Source organism: Entelurus aequoreus, linkage group LG16 (assembly GCF_033978785.1).
Source record: "Entelurus aequoreus isolate RoL-2023_Sb linkage group LG16, RoL_Eaeq_v1.1, whole genome shotgun sequence".
NCBI lineage: Eukaryota > Metazoa > Chordata > Actinopteri > Syngnathiformes > Syngnathidae > Entelurus > Entelurus aequoreus.
Window position 1 is genome coordinate 42,551,260 of NC_084746.1, and position 21,099 is coordinate 42,572,358.

Here is a 21,099-nt window from a genome sequence, read left to right on the forward strand (position 1 = left end):
ATATATATATATATATATATATATATATATATATATATATATATATATATATATATATATATATAGCTGGTGAATTCTAGCTGTAAATATATTCCTCCCCTCTTAACCACGCCCTCACCTCCCAAAATCGGAGGTCTCAAGGTTGGCAAGTATGGTGACTGACAATACAGGAAATACAATTGTTGTCAAAACGTGTCTGTCATCGTCGAGCCCCTACACAAATATAATAGTACAAAACAAGAAATAGTGAACTTAAGTTCTTACCGAAACAATAAATGCACTTTTCTGTCGTCGCATGGACGACTACCTCTCTCCCGTTATCGTGGACAAAAAGGAAGTAGGAAGGCGTGTCCAACGCAAATAAAGAGACAGGTGTCACAGCAATCATTGCAGTAGGAGGGACAAGGAGACAATGGTTCCACATCGACAAAACATCGAACAACCCTTCAGGTATTTACATGTAACTTACACATTTTGTGTAATTATAACAATAATAAAACATTATAAAATATTCGATTGGATTAGATTAGTTTATTTCAAAGGGGACAATGCAATTTCATGAAACACATGACTACACATGGTTAAAAAAGCCAGAATTAGCCAGAAGGCTAGTTTTCATCTGTAGTCCTCTGGCCATGATGTAGAAAAAGGCAGTAAGATTACAATTTAAAAGAAAGAGAGAGAAAAAGAAAAAAAAGCACACAATACATACACAATATGTTAAAAAATAAAATACAACATAACATTTATCTTACCATTAAAACAGGCTCATCTTTTAGTTCTGGCAGCTGTAGGCGTTAAGCCACATTTTCAATTTTTGTGAAGTCCTTGTAAGTTGTGACCAGTTTAACCTCCTCAGGTACGGAGTTCCACACATTTCTATTTTATTTTCTTTCTTTCGTTTATTTCGAACATGAACACACTTACATCATAATACATCACACAATCATATCATTTCATTTTACATCATGCCCGAAAAGGAGTAGGAAGAAGCAAAGCTTATTTAATCCTGCCCCTTTCCCACTTCAAAGCGTTTACAAATATATAGAATCATTTACTGACCTTTTTATATACATTTGCGCTCCTTACTGACCAGGCCGACTTAATGAAAGTGCTCCTGCGCAGAGGAATATAACAATCACCTCTGACAGAGCCTCGAGTGACACGCTCACGGCTGTTTCTTTGGCTGATGAACTCTGCCAGAGGATCTGGAGCCAATTCATGCAGTACTTTATAGGTCAGTTTTAAGTCTGCAAATGTGTGAAGGCTGTCCCAGTTGAAAACACTGTATTTTTTTTACAATGGCAGTGATGAAATACAATATTTACATGACATAATTGACCCTGTTACACAAATATACCTAATATGTCTGCAGAAATTTAAATGATTCTGTATTTTAGATAATACAATATCTGATAGGATAGATAATACAATACAGAGGTATTTATTTTAAACTCTGAAGTATATTGACATAGTGGCGTGAATAACTATATAGCCAAGCTAATACAAAAGGAAAAAACATGACAAAATCATAGAAAGTAACAAAAATGGTGTTTCAAAGCACAAAAAAAGGAAATAACATTAAAACTAGAGCTACTGTAGTATCTGTAAATTTTAGCATGTACATTTATTATCAGATTGGGCCTACATTCGTCTAACCCAGGTCCCAGAATTCCGGAGGGGGATTATTCCATTAATCAATAGCTCCAGGTCCAGATGTCAGAGTTCACCAAGAGATGACCGTATAGTGCCCAAGGCCGCTGGGGACCTTAAAGGAATGTGGGGTTTGGATTTTAGGATGATAGCATGAACACATTAGTAACATCTGGTAGGAGCCCTCACCGATAGGGGTCAGAGGTCACCCGACTCCAGGGAACAAAGTGACCACGCACAGATGTTATCGACATTGGCGGGCTTTGTCCAGACTGCCCAGCTCCAAGTCTAGAACAAAAAAAAAAAAAAAAAGAGTATGCAGAGAGAGGATTGTTAGACGCTAGACCACAGGTGTCAAACTCCAGATGTGGCCTGCCACTTCCTTTTACTTGGCCCTCGAAAGCCTGGAAAGAATATGTATCAATGAAGTACTGTCACCTTTTTTACTAAATGTATTCTTTCTATTTTGGGAGGGGAAAAAAAGTACTCCATGTAATCGCAAATTGTTAACTTAAATATTGTCTAATTATGCAAAAATATATTTTTAAAAATTCAAATATAAATAAATACTAATAATAATGATTTCAAAGCAAGTTATCCATCAAATTGTGCAATGTAAAAGTAGCAATAGATTTCATGGTAAAATTGTGAAATGTACTGTGTTTTTTACAGAATTTTTCTATAAATGAAAAAAACAGTACTTTTTTTACTGTAATAAACTGTGGTGTCATTTTAGCATTTTCAGTAATACATGGAAAAATCTACAGTTTATAATTTGCGGTAAAAAAAAACTGGCAGCTAAGGTGCCAAAACTTCACTGTAAAAATGTTTTTTTAATTTACTGTAAAAAAAACAAACGTACATTTTACAGTGAGATTCTGGCAATTGAGCCACATTTTTTTTTACCATAAAAATAGCAGTAGTGTTTTTCCATTTACAGTAATATACACTACATTTTGAGGTAAAATTATTGCAATTTACCATATTTTTTTACATTTTAGTTTAAAAAAAATCTACTAATAAAATGCATTAAATAAATTGTGTAATAATAGTGTTTACTGTTAGAAGCGGCCCTTTGGGGCCAAACATAACTGCGATGTGCCCCTCAGTGAAAACGACTTTTGACACCTCTGATCTAGACTCTTCTCCTGGAACCTGCAGCTCCAAGTTCGAGCCTCCCTTGACCAAATAAAACTTTGGTTTGATTCCTCGCCGGCGTCATCTTAGATCCATTGACACCACTATGTGATCCTCATATCCGGAAGAGGATGACAAAACCAGCATTATATCTCACTACTATTAGAATAAATAGTTCTTCACAATTCATTGTGAAGATGACATGAACATGTTGATGTGAAAATACTGAACATGTAAACAAAAGCATTCAACATTGACATGTTGACTTATTCATAAGTTTAGTTACTTTTGACACTTTTCCTGATAATTATCCACATTATCTCAAATGGTCCGTGTAGGTACATGTTCATTGTTTTCCAATTCTGAAACGCAAATTAAAAAATAGAATTAGGGCCGTTTTTCGACTTTATTATAGCTGAGAGAGGCTCCAGCACCCCCCGCAACCCCAAAAGGGACAAACGGTAGAAAATGGATGGATGGATGGCAGATTTTAAAACAAACAAAAAGAGGTTGATTTTCATTAAAATATTGCCATACAATTGGATTTTGTGCTGTTTTCCTTTTATGGAGTTTTCTTTTTCCAGATAAACACAAAAATGTGCAAAAATGCGTGGTTATCTGTGTGATGACAAATTAAACCAGAAGCAGTATTTTAGCCTTTCCTTTGGGTTTATCATGTTTTTTTTTTTAGCACAACTGTAACATCTTTGTTCAGCAGGAGTCCTAAAAAACAAGATTTGGACCATTTTTTCTGTTTTAATTTCTGAAACAAAAGTTGGACAACTATTTAATTCCACGTTTTTATATATAGGACTCCTGCTGAACAAAGATGTTACCGTTATGCTAAAAACATGCTAAATGCAAAGGAAAGGCTAAAATATTGCTTCCGGTTCAATTTGTCATCACACTGATGACAAATTTTTGCACATTTTTTGGCGTTTATATGGAAAAATTAAAATCCATAAAAGCAAAACAGCACACAATCCAATTTTATGGCAATATTTTAATGAAAATATACCCTTTTTTGTTTGTTTTAAAATCTGCCATATAAAATACAAATCGAAAAACGGCCCTAATTTTATTTTTTGATTTAAAATTAGGGCCGTTTTTGGATTTTTATTTTATATGGCAGATTTTAAAACAAACAAAAAAGTGCTGATTTTCATTAAAATATTGCCATAAAATTGGATTTTGTGTTGTTTTCCTTTTATGGGTTTTTATTTTTCCAGATAAACACAAAAATCAAATATATGTTCATCCAAAATGCGAAAATGAGTGTTCATCTGTGATGACAAATTGAACCGGAAGCAGTATTTGAGCTTTTCCTTTGCGTTTAGCATGTTTTTAGCATAACGGTAACATCTTTGTTCAGCAGGAGTCCTGTTGTCGTTTTAAAAAAGTGTCATTAAATAGTTGTCCAACTTTTGTTTCAGAAATGAAAATACAAAAAATGGCCCGAAATTAGGTTTTTTGATTTGCATTTAAGAATTGGAAATCGAATGAACGGAAGGTACACGGAACTGAAATAACTAAAGTATCGATATTTTGATTTTAAAATCCATCCATCCGTCCATTTTCTACCGCTTTTCCCTTTCGGGGTCGCTGGAGCCTATCTTAGCTGCATTCGGGCGGAAGGCGGGGTACAACCTGGACAAGTCGCCACCTCATCGCAAGGCTAACACAGATAGACAGACAACATTCACACACTAGGGCCAATTTAGTGTTGCCAATCAACCTATCCCCAGGTACATGTTTTTGGAGGTGGGAGGAAGCCGGAGTACCCGGAGGGAACCCACGCAGTCACGGGGAGAACAAAACAAAGATCTGGTATCGGCGGTATTTATATTTCAATATCGATCTGTACATCACTAAGCAAACAAACCAAGCAGTTGGTCAGCAAGAAGAGTCTGGTCTCTTCCTCTGCAGCGCTCATGTCGGCCAAAGCAAGTTTTGATCACCAAGGGTCCTTTGTGATCGCCCAACCTCGACAGTCCATTTCTTCATACCATTTGGCTTAGTCTTGTAGAAATTCCTCAGGCTGTCATGTTATCTCCTGTAATAATTGATCTTTGGAATTTCTGGTTGGTTTGAGCATTGGTTCAAACTTCCTGCCAGCCAGACATAAAGTTTACCATGAGGCTAATTACATGTCCCTTGCTAGCTGATGCATATGAGGGCTTTAAGAAACACTGAGAAATTGCTATTATTCCCAGATCCTCTATGATAGCTCAGTAACATGCACAATACACATCCAGCCATCCATTTTCTACCGCTTGTCCCTTTTGGGGTCGCGGGGGGTGCTGGAGCCTATCTCAGCTGCATTTGGGCGGAAGGCGGGGTACACCCTGGACAAGTCGCCACTTCATCGCAGGGCCAACACAGAAAGACAACATTCACACTCACATTCACACACTAGGGCCAATTTAGTGTTGCCAATCAACCTATCCCCACACACTCGTTATATTACATATGTATGTATACATATATACAATCACAAATGTATGTATGTGTCTAATAACTGCATTCTACTATTTATATTTGACATCAGCATGCTAATCTAACTAATAATTTCCTTCAGGTGGAACATTGGTAACAGTTACAGTGACTTGACAGGAAAATAGAACAAATGTATAAAATTACTTTTATTCAGCAAATGATGAAAATAAACCTGTTATGTACATGAATATACACGTCAGTCATGGGAGACAATTGGACATGAACATTCTAGGCTAGCAACCAACATTTGACAACAAAGATATTATTAGCGCGTCAAGGCAAGTAACAAGCATTTAACAACATTGACATTCGCATGTGAAAACTGGTCCTTAGCATTTGGTAAGATACCCATTAGCACGTCAAGGCTAACCACTAACATTTGACAACATAGACATTGGCATGTGAAGTCTAGCCATTTAACCTGACTCTCGCCAGATACTTGTAGTTCGCTGAGCTCTACACAAGGATCTGGGACTTCTCAATAAGAGATGTATTTCAGAATGTGGGGCCTTGTAAAAAAAGAATTGTATGTGATTGGATGAACCTTGTGTTCGTTATCTTGAATGACGTGCTACTTCAACCACTCACATCCAACTCAACCCGTGACACTTATGAGAGCGAGGCTGGGAAATCCGAAACAGAACAGCCGACATATTGGATAACGAGAGAGCGAAAAGTTAATCAATGCCTTCAAAACCGTACTCTGTTCATCTTTTAAATAATTAACATTCGATAGATTCGACAAAACAGTTGCAATAGCGGAATCAATGTCAGCACACGACTCCTCGCTGTGTGCCGCCATTGTTGTTTGAATCAAACAGTTGCTTCGGCGCTACGTCACATCTATGAAATCCCGCCCGACGATCCTGATTGGTTCATTATTTTTTGCTGGCTTGAAGGAGTTTGCATTGCCCTCGATCTCAGATCCTTGTGTGGAGCTCAGAGAACTACAAGGATCTGGCGAGAGTCAGGTTACTAGCCATTAGCATTTGACAAGATTGCCATTGGCACGTCAAGGCTCGCGACTAGCATTTGACAACATAGCCTTTAGCATGTGTTTGTTACCTTTTGGCAATATAATTGTATTTTAGCTTCCGCTTCAGTTTTGACTGAACCTCTTTAAAAAATATATTTTTTCATTGTCCACTCATTGAAAAGTGTCTCCAAGCCACCAGGGGATGGCAGAACACCACAAAGCTAAACAGTGATGTCACTTTCTTCCAGAAGGATTGGCTGGTTTTGAAGCATTCCAGAACTTGCCGGAATGATCCTCAGTATACTTCCTGACCTCTCCGTCTTTGGACCGCCTCCACCAGTCCTTCTCTCTGATGCCCTGGCCGTCTGAGCGGGGCCTCCTCTTTTTCCGGCTCAGTTTGTTGTTGTCTTTCCTGAACATCATTTCCGGCAAAAGTTTCTCCTTGTCCCGACCGTCCTCACTTTTCCATCTCTCCGTGAAAGGTCTCTTCTGGTTTCCCAGTTTGCTTCTGCTCTCGATTCTGGTTGGCGGTAAACTCCACTCTTGGTAAATGCGTTGTTTGACCGCACTCATACCTCTGCGACTCACACTGAGCACCTCTGGAGCAGACATAGGTCTGGTCCAGTTTGGCCTGCGTCCAGCAGTACCAAATAAAACCAGCTTGACAGGTTGGACGCTTTTGGCTGAATCTTTCCTGCGGGCTGAACGCAGATCACTACGACGCTTACAAGTTTTCAGCTTCTTAAGGACAGGAACGTTGATGGCAGAGTGTCTCGCTCTCTTCCGCTTGGTGCCAAAGCATGGCACCATCTCGCTCTTGTTGGACCTCTTGAGCTCTGTGCACCACTGACGCCACTTTGATGTCAAAATTCTTTCCCGACAAAAAGCATTGGATATTATGTCTGTCCTTCGCTGGGGGACATTTCCTGTCTCTTGATCATCATGTTGAAATAGAGAAGAGTCTTTAGCATGATTTGGATTAATTGATGGATTTCTTCCATCTGTGCAGGAGGCGCAATCAAGCACCGCCTCCTCGTCTTCCAGCACCGTGTGGCTCAAATCCTCCTCGCTCTCCGTGGTTGGTGTGCAGCTCAAAAAGTCTTCTTTCCACTGAGCAAAGAACAACTCCACCTCTGACTCAGCTGAAAGATCCTTGTCTGCTCTGGAATCTACTTGGTCCACTTTTGAACCTTTCAGGAGCTCCTTTGTAGGATGATCTCCCGCAGGCAGGGAGTACTTGTTGATGCACGTCGTCTCCCCTTGAAGAAGAACTTTGTTGAAAAGATGGTCTCTTACAGACTGGGAGTTCTCATAGCTGGTTTTGGTCTCCTCTTGGGGAACAACCTGAACGACAGGATGGTCTCTTACAGGCTGGAAGTTCTCGTAGATGGTTTGGGCCTCCTCTTGGGGAGGAACATGGATGGAAGACGGTTGTCTTGCAGACTGGGAGTTCTCATAGATTGTTTTGTCCTCTTCAGGAAGAACATGGATTAAATAATGTTGTCCCGCAGGCTGGAAGTTCTTGTAGATTGTTTTGTCCTCTTCAGGAAGAACATGAATAAAAGACTTTCGTCCTGCAGGCTGGACATTCTCGTATATGGTTTTGGCCTCCTCTTGGGGAGGAACATGGATAATAGACTTTTGCTTTGCAGGCTGGGAGTTCTCGTAGATTGTTTTGTCCTCTTCAGGAAGAACATGGATAAAAGACTTTTGTCCTGCAGGCTGGAAGTTCTCGCAGATGGTTTTGGCCTCCTCCTGGGGTGGAACATGAATGTGAGACGGTTGTCCTGCAGACTCTGAGTTCTCGTAGATTGTTTTGTCCTTTTCAGGAAGAACATGGATAAACGACTTTTGTCCTGTAGGCTGGGTGTTCTCGTAGATGTTTTTGGCCTCCTCTTGGGGAAGAACCTGGATGACAAAACGGTCTCCTGCGGGCTGGGAGTTCTCGTAGATGGTTTTGGCCTCCTCTTGGGGACGAACATGGATAATAGACTTTTGTCCTGTAGGCTGGGAGTTCTTGTAGATTGTTTTGTCCTCTTCAGGAAGAACATGGATAAAAGACTTTTGTCCTGCAGGCTGGAAGTTCTCGCACGTGGTTTTCGCCTCCTCCTGGGGTGGAACATGGATGGAAGACGGTTGTCCTGCAGACTCTGAGTTCTCGTAGATGGTTTTGTCCTCTTCGGGAAGAACATGGATAAAAGACTTTTGTCCTGCTGGCTGGGAGTTCTCGCAGATGTTTTTGGCCTCCTCTTGGGGAAGAACCTGGAGGACAAAATGGTCTCCTGCAGGCTGGGAGTTTTCGTAGGTGGTTTTGGCTTCCTCTTGGAGAAGAACCTGGATGAAAAGTTGGTCTCTTACAGGCTGAGAGTTCTCGTATATGGTTTTGGCTTCTTCATGGGGAAGAACGTGAATGACAGGATGTTTTCCTGCAGGTTGGGAGTTCTCATAGATGGTTTGGGTCTCTTTTGGGGGAAGAACCTGCATGAAAGGATGATCTCCTACAAGCTTAGAGTTTTCATAGATGGCTTTAGCCTCTTCCTGTGGAAGAACCTGGATGACAAAGGAGTAGATGTCATCTTCATTAGCATGTGCAACTGTTACAGATGAGGTCCTCTGTTCTTCATCTTCAATCCGTTTCACTTCCTGTTCGTCTTCTTGTTCTCCATGTTCCTGTTCTTCCACAACTTTGGAAGTGTTTGCAGTTTCTGGGGCGCCGCTTGTTGGCACAAGTGGGTCAGGAAGACAGCTATCAAAGGTCATGGCACAGCCAGACTCTTTATCGATGTCGTCCAGTTGCTCGTTGACATTCCTCCATGATGAAACGTAATGCGGCTCCACATACTCCTCGCCGTCTTGCAGCACGTGAAGCCCTTCAACATTCAGGTTGCATTTTGCTTGCGTCAGAACCACGGAGTCTGCGGTCCAGTGTTGGGACAAGAAGGCTAAAATGTCAGTCATGAGATTTTTGTACCAGGATGACTTGATCTGGTGGCGCAGCATCTGTGAATCGTTGTTCCAGAACAAGTCGGTTAAATGACTGATACAGAAGGCAGAAGACTCAGATTTAATCTGAGCTTGTTGGAATTTCTGGACCAGAGCCACTAAATTGTTTGTAGTCCATGTACTTGATGTGAGACTCTGGAGTGTCCTTTTATTTTGCTCTGGGTTGTCTTGATGGGTCTCTGGAACCTTCTTATCGGTCTGACCTAAAGAATCACCTGAACACGAGTCTTTCTGGTGTTGAAATACCTCGAAGGACAACCCAGTAGAACCTTGACCAGAACTTGCGCACCCTTTAGTGGCCAGATCACAAACTGGTAAGGAACTTCTGTCCTGGTTCTTTTCAGGTATTCTTGTAGTTGGTGAGAGCATCTTAAAGATCAGCGGATATTTCTGAGATATTAGCTGTATGGCCGTTTGCATGGTCTCAGGAGCGAGTTCAGTATTTGTGCAATGGGATGAGAGAGGTTCAGGGGCTTGGAGCTTGTGGTCTATTTGATACTGATGATGTCTTCTGGTCTTGGACCAGTCCAGTTCACTTGTCTGTAACTGTATTGTTTCTGGAATGCTGTTCTGAAGAGGTTGGGGGGGGTGAGGTGGTGACTGCTGAGAGACGATCATGTCCATCAGATGTCTTCTCAAACTGGGACACGCTTGTGGTGTCCTGCCATGAGCGCTGGTGATAGGACTGTGGCATGCGGCTGCAGGATGCATCACCTGCTTGGACACCACAGGGGTCGAAGGTGAGCATTGTTCAGATTTCTGATGGGCGTTGGTGTTCAATAAGCTCTGCCCAGCTGATGGAGAGTTTGCAATGCTATTATCAGGGTATTGTGAGGGCGTGGCCATGTTGTGGTAGAATGCAAACCTGTGCTGTGAGGCGTCACTGACAACGCAGTGACTGTGGAGCCTTGTTGGCCTCCAGTGAACCACAGCATCACTCTGGGAACAGGAAGTGACAGGTCTGCTCCACTCTGACAAGTTCTGACCCACACTCTGCTGAAACTCTCTCGGGGGGACAAACTGGGGTCCATGGCTTCCAGACTGGGGGTAATGTGACACATTGTGGTAGACCCTGCCGTCCTGACCCACACTGTGCTGAAACTCTCTCGGGGGGACAAGCTGGTGTCCATGGCTTCCAGACTGGGGGTCATGTGACACATTGTGGTAGACCCTGCCGTCCTGACTAGGAAGCGACGACTGACCAATAGAGTAAAGGTAGCAGTTGTTTGTGCTCGCGTGGGTCTTAATTCTGTTGGACGACTGCCACGAGAGTTCGTTCATCAGAGCACACGTCTGCATCGCGTCTTCTCACCAGGGAACGTCCCTGAAAGAGGTTCAAACATGTGACAACATTAACACACTCAGTGAAGATTTCCTTCTGCTGTTAAACTTCTGACCAACAATCATTACATGACATTTACAATAGAACCTTGATTTAGCAATCCAACTACACAGTGAAGAAAAATAAGCTTTGGTGTACAAACCTTGTTTCTATGTACGAACGTTTTATTGGCAAATGTGTTTTGCAGCTCAGCCATTTTGTGCCTGGCAGCACAGCCATTGTAGGCGGGCTGATCGACCGTAGAGCTGTTGTTAGCTACTGTGCTACTTTCTGTGTCTTTCAAGTGCTTTTGGCCTTTTAACGACATTTTTATAGTTTTGCTGGCTCATAATGAGTCACAAGAAAGTTATGGACAAGCCATATGTGGTTTGAAACAATCAGAAAGTATCCACAGCATTGTTGACACTGCCTTACAACCCTCTCCCCCTCCATTCCACTGCAGCCCAAGAAGATTTACCAACAAGGTAAAGTGGATTCTATTTTTGTTCTTTATCATTTTAGCGACCTGACTGTTAAAGTTAAGGAGTTTTGTGATTTCAAACTGATTGCACCACAGGGCTAGTGACAGTGTGCGTACGTGATGGCAGGATGGCTGCAAAGGAGGACAGTTAAATTTCTTGTTGTAGTTTTGACTTGTTAAATAGAAAGTTGATCCAACACCCCCTTGCTATGTTAGTTATAAAGCACTACTGTATATTGTGTTCAAAAAGCTTTACTAAAACATTTACTTTTGTTGAGGTTAAAACCAATTATTCATGTTTACGTTGTTTTTTAATGAGAAATGTGCTTCAATATACAAACTTTTGTATTTGTGAACCCTGTTCCTGACACACTTGGAGCAGCAGGAGCGCTATATTCACAGATTTCAGCTTGGCCTTTAAGGCCCTGTCTACATGAAGCCGGATAACGCCTTAAACAAATAACTATTTAGTCTAAACCAGGAGTCTCAAACACGAATTGGCCCGCGAGACGTTATTTTGCGGCCCGCACCTTAATATGAAAACTTTATGTTAGTGCGGCCCGCGAGTGTTATATGAATGGCGCTTGACAGCCCTCCCGATTTTCCCGGGAGACTCCCGAATTTCAATGCCCCTCCCGAAAATCTCCCGGGGCAACCATTCTCCCGAATTTCTCCCGATTTCCACCCAGACAACAATATCGGGGGCGTGCCTTAAAGGCACTGCCTTTAGCGTCCTCTACAACCTGTCGTCACGTCCGCTTTTTCTCCATACAAACAGCGTGCCGGCCCAGTCACATAATATATGCGGCTTTTACACACACACAAGTTAATGCAAGGCATACTTAATCAACAGCCATACAGGTCACACTGAGGGTAGACATATAAACAACTTTAACACTGTTACAAATATGCGCCACACTGTGAACCCACACCAAACAAGAATGACAAACACATTTCGGGAGAACATCCGCACCGTAACACAACATAAACACAACAGAACAAATACCCAGAATCCCTTGCAGCACTAACTCCTCCCCCCCGCTACCACCAAACCCCGCCCCCCTCAACCAGTAATGCATCTTCAGAGAGGGTGCTCAGCATGGTTAGAAAGATAGTGACAGAGAATAGAACGAGGATGGACAATTGAACCCTAAACTCACTCCTTTCCTGCATGTGTAAATAAATTAACACTGAAATTATATATATATATATATATATATATATATATATATATATATATATATATATATATATATATATATATATATATATATATATATATATATATATATATATATATATATATATATATATATATAATATATATATATATATATAAGAAATACTTAAATTTCAGTTAATTGTAGCTATAAATATACTCCTTATACCTGCCCACCTCAACCCCCCCCCAATCTCCCGAATTCGGAGGTCTCAAGGATGACAAGTATCAAATCAAATCAAATCAACTTTATTTATAAAGCACATTTAAAATTTACCACAGGGGTAGCCAAAGTGCTGTACAATGGGCAGGTTAAAAATAATACGAGAACCGAGCAAACACAACACAACACAAACAGAACACGATAAAAAATAAATAAATAAAATATAAAAACAGGTTCACAGCAGGTGTATTATGGGGCGCCATTGCAGGATGGATATCACTCAGTGTTAAAAGCCATGGAATAAAAGTATGTTTTTAAGAGAGATTTAAAAACAGGAAGAGAAGAGGCTTGTCTAACACTCAGAGGTAGGTCGTTCCAGAGCTTGGGAGCAGCAGCAGCGAAAGCTCTGTCACCTCTAAGCTTCAGCCTTGTGTCCGGGACCGTCAGTAGCAGCTGATCGGCTGATCTTAGGGATCGGGTGGGGCAGTAAGGCTGAAGGAGGTCAGAGAGATATGTTGGCGCGAGGTTGTTTAGACATTTAAAAACAAATAAAAGGAGTTTAAAATTGATTCTGTAACGCACAGGGAGCCAGTGAAGGGACGCTAATATAGGGGTGATGTGCTCACGTCTGCGGGTCTGTGTTAGCAGACGAGCAGCAGAGTTCTGCACGAGCTGCAGGCGGGCGAGGGAGGCCTGGCTAATGCCTACATACAGGGCATTGCAGTAGTCTAAACGAGTCGAGATAGAGGCGTGGATTCATTTCTCGAGATCATGTCCTGATAGAAGCGGTTTCACTTTCGCTATTTGGCGTAATTGATAAAAGCTTTTTTGTACGACGCTGCTGATTTGTTTTTCGAATTTAAAATCTGAGTCGAACTTTACCCCCAGGTTTGTGACACAGTCGCTGAGATATGGGGTCAGAGTGCCGAGGTCAACGTTGGGGGAGGGTGAGCGACTTGGACCGAACAACATAACTTCTGTTTTGTCTTCATTTAGGCTCAGGAAGTTAGCTGAAAGCCAGGCTTTGATGTCATGCAGGCAGTCAATAAGACGTTGAACCGTGTTATTTTATTTAAGTATGGGCGTGGTCCAAGCACGAATCCCCTATTTTGTCTGTGTCTATGCCTTTTTATACTCTACTCCACCCTGGCTGGCCTTAGCAAGTCAGGGTTGTTAGATTCCGGTGGTAACCCACAAGTTCTTCCCAGAACTTGCGAATCAGGTCCAGCTCTCCGTTCACAGGGTCCCGTCCTCTCGGCGCGGTCGGTCTTAACAGGCTGCTCCTCCGACGGATCTACTCAGCTGGATGGCGAGGCAATTCGCTTAGTTCTAACTACCCTTTGGTTCAGCGTCTGTCCCGCTTCCTTTTGTGGTCGACTCGGCTGAGAAGCCTATCCTGTAAGGCCGAGTCAAACCCCAAACCCCTCTGTTTAAAGATAGCTTGCCTCTAATGAATCTTGGCTCTTGTTACTGACTAGGTTAAATTTGAGGTCTGGGAATGGAATAAAAAGCCCTTCGGGACATATGTGTAAGTGGATTGCCTTAGAGCGACCTTTCAGAGCTAGTTGTAGTACACACAGGATTTCTATCTTTTTACGTCAAGGATGTAATGGTACGATAAAGGATAAAATCTTGGTATTTTTGTAATGGCATTTATTGCAGGCTCAATAGCGTAAGCATTGCACAGCGTCAATAATCATTCACATATAATTGTAAAAATGTACATAAATGCAAATCAATGTAATCTCTAATTCGGTTTAAATTGGAGTTCAGTTCGTTTCTTACTGTGCAAGGTTCTTTGGGGAATGTCCGAAAAAGTCCGAAAAGTGTCTCTTTGTTTGGAAGGAGCTGGGCAGGTCGCAGGATCAGGGCGACCGCACCCAGGCTCTGGCTGCTCCACAGAAGAGGAAGCCCTGAGGACCAGCGTCAACCAGGAGCTGGTGCTCGGGTGGGCGACGCCCTTGATGTCCTTCGACAGATCAAGTTCAGTCCCTTGTCGTCAGAGTGTAGAATCGGAATCTGTTTCCTCTCTGCTTTTTAGCAGGGGGATCCCAGATGAAAAAGAGTCTCTTTCGTCGAATTATTTCTTCTTGGATTTTTGGATAAGTTCTTGTCCAAGCAGGCAGGAGTCCTCTTTGTCTTCCATCCGATGGCTGGTCCAAGCACGAATCCCGTATAATAGCTGTTTCTGCACCCTTTTATGCCCTTCGTAGTGGGCCGGTACATTTTAAGACAAACAACTCCTTTTTTAGTCTTGGAGTACAGCCCATCACATTATGTTAACTTTTCATTGGATACAGTATACATTCCATTACATGCTGTCATCTTTTCATTGGTTCACAAAAGTGTTCAGAGGCGGGGTTTGGTGGTAGCGGGGGTGTATATTGTAGCGTCCCGGAAGAGTTAGGGCTGCAAGGGATTCTGGGTATTTGTTCTGTTGTGTTTATGTTGTGTTATGGTGCGGATGTTCTCCCGAAATGTGTTTGTCATTCTTGTTTGGTGTGGGTTCACAGTGTGGCGCATATTTGTAACAGTGTTAAAAGTTGTTTATACGGCCACCCTCAGTGTGACCTGTATGGCTGTTGATGAAGTATGTCTTGCAGTCACTTACGTGTGTCTTTAGAAGCCGCATACAACATGTAACTGGGCCGGCACGCTGTTTGTATGGAGAAAAAGCGGACGCGACGACAGGTTGTAGAGGACACTAAAGGCTGTGCCATCACGGCGCGCCCTCAATATTGTTGCCCGGGTGAAAATCGGGAGAATGGTTGCCCCGGGAGATTTTCGGGAGGGGCACTGAAATTCGGGAGTCTCCCGGAAAAATCGGGAGGGTTGGCAAGTATGGACAGGGTAAACTCCTAATTTAGTTACTTCGGTTTGACACAGGTCCTAATTGGTTAATTCAGTTAGTAGCAGTAAACATCTAATGGGAAATTTAGGTACTTTTCCATGTTCCTCTTTTTGGGAACCATCTGTTCAGCTGCATGTCCGGTACTTCCCTTTTTCACATGAACATCCTCATCTTGGTCACGTACGTTGCATGTGACTCCTTTTTCTGAAGATCCCAAAAACTAGTTTTAAAACCCGTGGAGACCTGGCATTCCAGGCTCTGGAACAAGTTGCACCAGTCCCTCTGTGATCTTGACTGTGTTGAAACTTTTACGAAACGTTTGAAAACTTCTCTTTTTAGTAAAGCTTTTAGTTAATGCACCTTTTAACAATCCATTTTCTAATCCACTTAGTATCCTTTTTATGATGTTTCTCCTGTTATTTTAATTGAATTGTTGTTTTACTTCACTTACAGCGCTTTATGATTTTATCTGTGAAAAGCGCTTTATAAATAAAATGTACTTACTTACTTTTTCATTTTGTACAGTGAATACACTTTTTTATTTCATTAATACTGTTAGATTATTTCCCTTTTCTTACTGTTTTAATACTAATGAGTAACTTTTAATAAAACACTTCGTTTAACCCTTTGAATACTGCAGATATGGTCCCTATGGTTATGTATGTGGCCTATGCTGGTGAGAGAGGATAAGGATAAACCTTTAGTCAAAAAAAGATTTACGACCTTAAGGTCAAAAGGTCACAGGGGGGTGGGGTGAAGGGGAGGTCAGAAGGAGGCGGGGCTGAGGGGGGAATACACCTTATGTCAAAATGTGATTGATGGCCCTGTAAGAGGAGGGGTGGGGTGAAGGGGAGGTCAGAAGGAGGCGGGGCTGAGGGGGAGACACCTTATGTCAAAATGTGATTGATGGCCCTGTAAGAGGAGGGGTGGGGTGAAGGGGAGGTCAGAGGAAGGTGGGGCTAAGGGGGGAGACACTTTATGTCAAAATGCGATTTACGACTTTTTGAGTATTAACACATGTACGTACACACACACACATACACTGGTATATGTGAATGGTAAGTCTTTGTTAGTACGAGCATTAAGAGAAAATGGAAAAGATGGAGAAAGCTGTTGTTTCAGTAGGCATGATTAGCGAAACGCCAGTTTCAATTTATAAAAATGATAAAACTTACCACGACGCTACTCGGAAAAGTAGGATTTTTTGGCCTCAGGTCGTTGGTTTTTTCGTGCCAGTCTCCGTGCTCCTAAAATCAACGGATCCTATCAGCCTCAGTCGACCGAACCAGACGTCTTTTCTTTGGAGTCTTTTAACTCTGAATGCGGGGTGTTTACCCCGGTGGTGGTGGTTCCTATAGCGCAGGGGTCACCAACGTGGTGCCCGCGGGCACCAGGTAGCCCGTAAGGACCAGATGAGTAGCCCGCAGGCCTGTTCTGAAAATAGCTCAAATAGCAGCACTTACCAGTGAGCTGCCTCTATTTTTTAAATTGTATTTATTTACTAGCAAGCTGGTCTCACTTTGCCTGACATTTTTAAATCTAAGAGAGACAAAACTCAAATAGAATTTGAAAATCCAAGAAAATATTTTAAAGACTTGGTCTTCACTTGTTTAAATAAATTCATAAATTTTTTTTACTTTGCTTCTTGAAACTTTTAGAAAGACAATTTTAGAGAAAAAATACAACCTTAAAAATGATTTTAGGATTTTTAAACACATATACCTTTTTACCTTTTAAATTCCTTCCTCTTCTTTCCTGACAATTTAAATCAATGTTCAAGTATTTTTTTTTTTTATTATTGTAAAGAATAATAAATACATTTTAATTTAATTCTTCATTTTAGCTTCTGTTTTTTCGACAAAGAATATTTGTGAAATATTTCTTCAAACTTATTATGATTAAAATTCAAAAAAAAATATCTGGCAAATCTAGAAAATCTGTAGAATCAAATTTAAATCTTATTTCAAAGTCTTTTGAATTTCTCTTAAAATTTTTGTTCTGGAAAATCTAGAAGAAATAATGATTTGTCTTTGTTAGAAATATAGCTTGGTCCAATTTGTTATATATTCTAACAAAGTGTAGATTGGATTTTAACCTATTTAAAACATGTCATCAAAATTCTAAAATTAATCTTAATCAGGAAAAATTAATAATGATGTTCCATAAATTCTTTTTAAAATTTTTTCAAAAAGATTCAAATTAGCTAGTTTTTGTCTTCTTTTTTTCGGTTGAATTTTGAATTTTAAAGAGTCGAAATTGAAGATAAACTATGTTTCAAAATTTAATTGTCATTTTTTTCATGTTTTCTCCTCTTTTAAACCGTTCAATTAAGTGTATATATCATTAATTATTAATAATAACATAGAGTTAAAGGTAAATTGAGCAAATTGGCTATTTCTGGCAATTTATTTAAGTGTGTATCAAACTGGTAGCCCTTCGCATTACTCAGTACCCAAGAAGTAGCTCTTGGTTTCAAAAAGGTTGGTGACCCCTGCTATAGCGGCATGGCGAGAGTGTATGGGAGAAATGAAGGAGAAGATAGACGTCTTGTTTCGAAGCAGTCGAAATTGGAAATGCGTACTGACGACGAAAAGAAGGTTGTCTTTTGAGACCACACCCCCGACGGAGTACGAAAGGACCTCCCCTGCCAATACATCAACCAATAGTATTTGAAAACAATCTTTCTACTAGTCTGATTGGTTGAAACTTTTTACGGGGCTCCTCCCCTTTGAAAACAATACGCCCCGTAATTTTTTGACTAATTTGTTGGAAAAGTGGTCAAAAGTCATGAAAATGTTCAAAAATGACACTGATACCATTACCATAAGTCTCACCGCTGACCTCGTGAGTCTATGAATGCCCAATATGTACAGAATAATCTAAAAATATCTAAAAAATTAGGGGGCCGGATTTTGGACGTCGGCGTACCGCGTTTGTGGTAGGGCCGTAGTTTGGAGACCGATGGTAAAAATTTACCATTGTTGGTTAGTTTTTTTCTTTGGATTAAATAGAGAGTAAATCTAGCAGAAAATATGCATTATAAACAGAGAGAGAGAGTTTGGAGGGGTAAGAACACCCTTTAGGGACTTTCACAGCAGCACAGCAGCAGTGAGAAGACATACACAGCAAAAGTCATGAACATGTTTAAAAAATACACGCGTAAGAAACAGCACAATTAGGGTATGAATAAATATTTTTAAGCAAAGTTACCATCTTTATTGTTAGTTTTTGTTTTTGGCGGGCTGAAATCACACACACAGACGCACACACACACACACACACAGCAAATTGGTTGGTATGCGGTTTATTGTTGGCAGCTGGTTTTTATTGACAAAACCATGCTCGAAGAGATAGGTAGAGACAGATTTATTGTTGACAGGTGCTTTTTTGTTGACAAAACCATGCTCAAAGAGAGTGGTAGAGACAGATTTAAGGCGGGAGAATTTGTCGACAAAAACCAGATGTTATTTCTCTAGACACTAAAAGGTCTGCTGTTTGTAATGTTACCAAATTACTGATTTTTAATATTTTTTACTTAATAAAGGGTTTGTATTGTGGTCAAAAGTTTCCAAAATGTTTTAAAATTACACCCGTTATTTAGTCCCACAAGACCCACCGCAGGCCTCACGAACCCCAACAAAGTTGCAGGAGGAGCGGGGGGAGAAAAGTTGGACAAGTGGTCAAAAGTCCCCAAAAAGTTGTGTAATATTATGCGTATTCATTATTTTGTTTTATAGAGGGCTTGTGGGAAGAATCTAAAGTGATTGCTTTTTTACAATCACAATTTGGTAGGTACGATTTTTATTTTACAAGAAAAAACATACAATATATATATATATATATATATATATATATACATTTACTTACAGATGTTTCTTTTACGCCTCTGGCGCGTTGGACGCCTTTAACGGGTCTCCCGCCAAAAAGTGTCGAGGAGGTTGACATTGAAGAACTGGTTGCAAAAGAGGATGAAGACGAGGAAGCTTTTTTACTACAAAAGAGTGCCATCATTGAAGAATTGTGCCGGGACAACATTGTCGAAAAAGACGCCGAATGTCCCGCCATTGAAGAGCTACTCACCAATGACGTTCCAGCGGAGGCTGAAGGCTTGCTCGCGGTGAAAGAAGAGGGGTTTTTCCCACAAAATACTCTCCACACCGAAGACTTGCTCGAGGACAACATTATCGAAAAAGACGACAAAAGTCCTACACCTATATGCGGTAAGTTTTTTTTTGTTGTTGCTTTTTGCATGTTTTTTAAGCGGCTGTAGGAGATGTTCACACTAGACTGTCTTTTTGCAAAATGAATTTGGCGCTCTTAGAAGTAGGCGGGGTCGTACTTAGGAGGTGGGGGTTTGTTTCCGAGTACGAATGTGAAAGTGCTGAATTTTTCGACTTTGTATTTTCAGAAAAATATAAGGTTGAATATTTTTCCTTTCTCAGCGATAAGATTGCTATGGTACAGTGGAGATATGGCAAAAACAGCGTGGTGCTTCCCGGTAGCACAAATAATGTATTTATCGCCGCTTTTACCACTGCTTACGCACGCTTAAAAATGTACGGGTACCTAGAGAGGCTGCAAGAGAGAGTTCTTTACACAGACACCGATAGTTTAATCTACACGGTAAATGAGGGGGAAGCTTTTCTGGAGACGGGTTCGTATCTAGGGGAGTTGACGGATGAGTTGGGGGGCGACAGCATTCAAGAATTTGCCTCTGCCGGTCCAAAGAGTTATGCCTACCAAACCCTTCAGGGTAAAAAAACTGTGCTGCGTGCCAAGGGAATCACTCAAACCCGTGAGTGTTGCGAGAGGGTCAACTTTGACAGTGTCAAAGATTTGGTGGAGGGTTATCTACAGGGAGAGGAAACGGGTGAGATATACACGCCACATCAACAAATTGTTCGCGATAAAAGGGGCTTCCTTTTAAAAAACACTTCATTTGAAAAGAAGTTTAGAGTGGTGTACGACAAGAGACGTCTCTTTTCTAACGGAAAAACGTTGCCATTTGGGTATTAGAAAAAATATTGAAAAAATGGAACAAGTAGACTTTGAGCCTAGATTTTATACACCTTTTTCATGCTTGATTGTAGGGCCTAGCGGTTGTGGAAAGACTTTTTTTGTAAAACGTATATTGGAAAATTGTGAACATGTCATGAATTCTGTACCCGATAACATTGTGTGGATTTATACTTCCTTCCAGCCCATCTATGCTGAACTAAAAAAGATGAATAAAAAAATAAAATTTGTTAAAGGATTGCCTGATTCTTTTAAAGATGAAAACTTGTTTCCGGACGATCAGACTCATTTGGTTATTTTGGACGATGTTATTTTTGAAGCTTCCAATCATCCTGAAGTGGTTAAAATTTTCACTCAGTACAGACATCATCGAAATATGAGCGTTATGATGCTGACCCAGAATGTTTTTCATCAAGGTAAATTTTCACGCACAATTAGCTTAAACTGTAATTATATGATACTGTTTAAGCTAATTGTGCGTGAAAATTTACCTTGATGAAAAACATTCTGGGTCAGCATCATAACGCTCATATTTCGATGATGTCTGTACTGAGTGAAAATTTTAACCACTTCAGGATGATTGGAAGCTTCAAAAATAACATCGTCCAAAATAACCAAATGAGTCTGATCGTACGGAAACAAGTTTTCATCTTCAAAAGAATCAGGCAATCCTTTAACAAATTTTATTTTTTTATTCATCTTTTTTAGTTCAGCATAGATGGGCTGGAAGGAAGTATAAATCCACACAATGTTATCGGGTACAGAATTCATGACATGTTCACA

The 21,099-nt window shown here is 40.8% G+C and overlaps 1 protein-coding gene and 1 long non-coding RNA gene across 15 annotated transcripts in view; one reads left to right on the plus strand and one right to left on the minus strand.

Annotated features, from left to right (window-relative positions):
- Positions 1 to 389: 389 nt before the first annotated feature.
- On the plus strand, positions 390 to 19,515 carry LOC133631036 (uncharacterized). The gene is made up of 3 exons (XR_009821387.1): positions 390 to 450; positions 19,038 to 19,088; positions 19,170 to 19,515. It is a non-coding gene; the product is annotated as an uncharacterized LOC133631036 (long non-coding RNA).
- Positions 518 to 21,099, minus strand: part of LOC133631035 (uncharacterized) — a 68,031-nt gene continuing 47,449 nt past the window's right edge. For 10 of the 14 annotated variants that reach the window (XM_062023017.1, XM_062023014.1, XM_062023020.1 and 7 more), the window contains one exon: positions 5,280 to 10,589. In XM_062023017.1, coding sequence (XP_061879001.1) covers positions 6,497 to 10,564 — 4,068 coding nt within the window. In that variant the 5' untranslated portion in view covers positions 10,565 to 10,589 and the 3' untranslated portion in view covers positions 5,280 to 6,496. Of the gene's footprint in view, positions 1,769 to 1,842; positions 1,942 to 5,279; positions 10,590 to 14,234; positions 14,655 to 19,167; positions 19,292 to 19,380; positions 19,561 to 21,099 lie in introns of those variants that run through there. The other 4 variants (XM_062023018.1, XM_062023019.1, XR_009821386.1 and 1 more) reach the window with 4 other exon arrangements.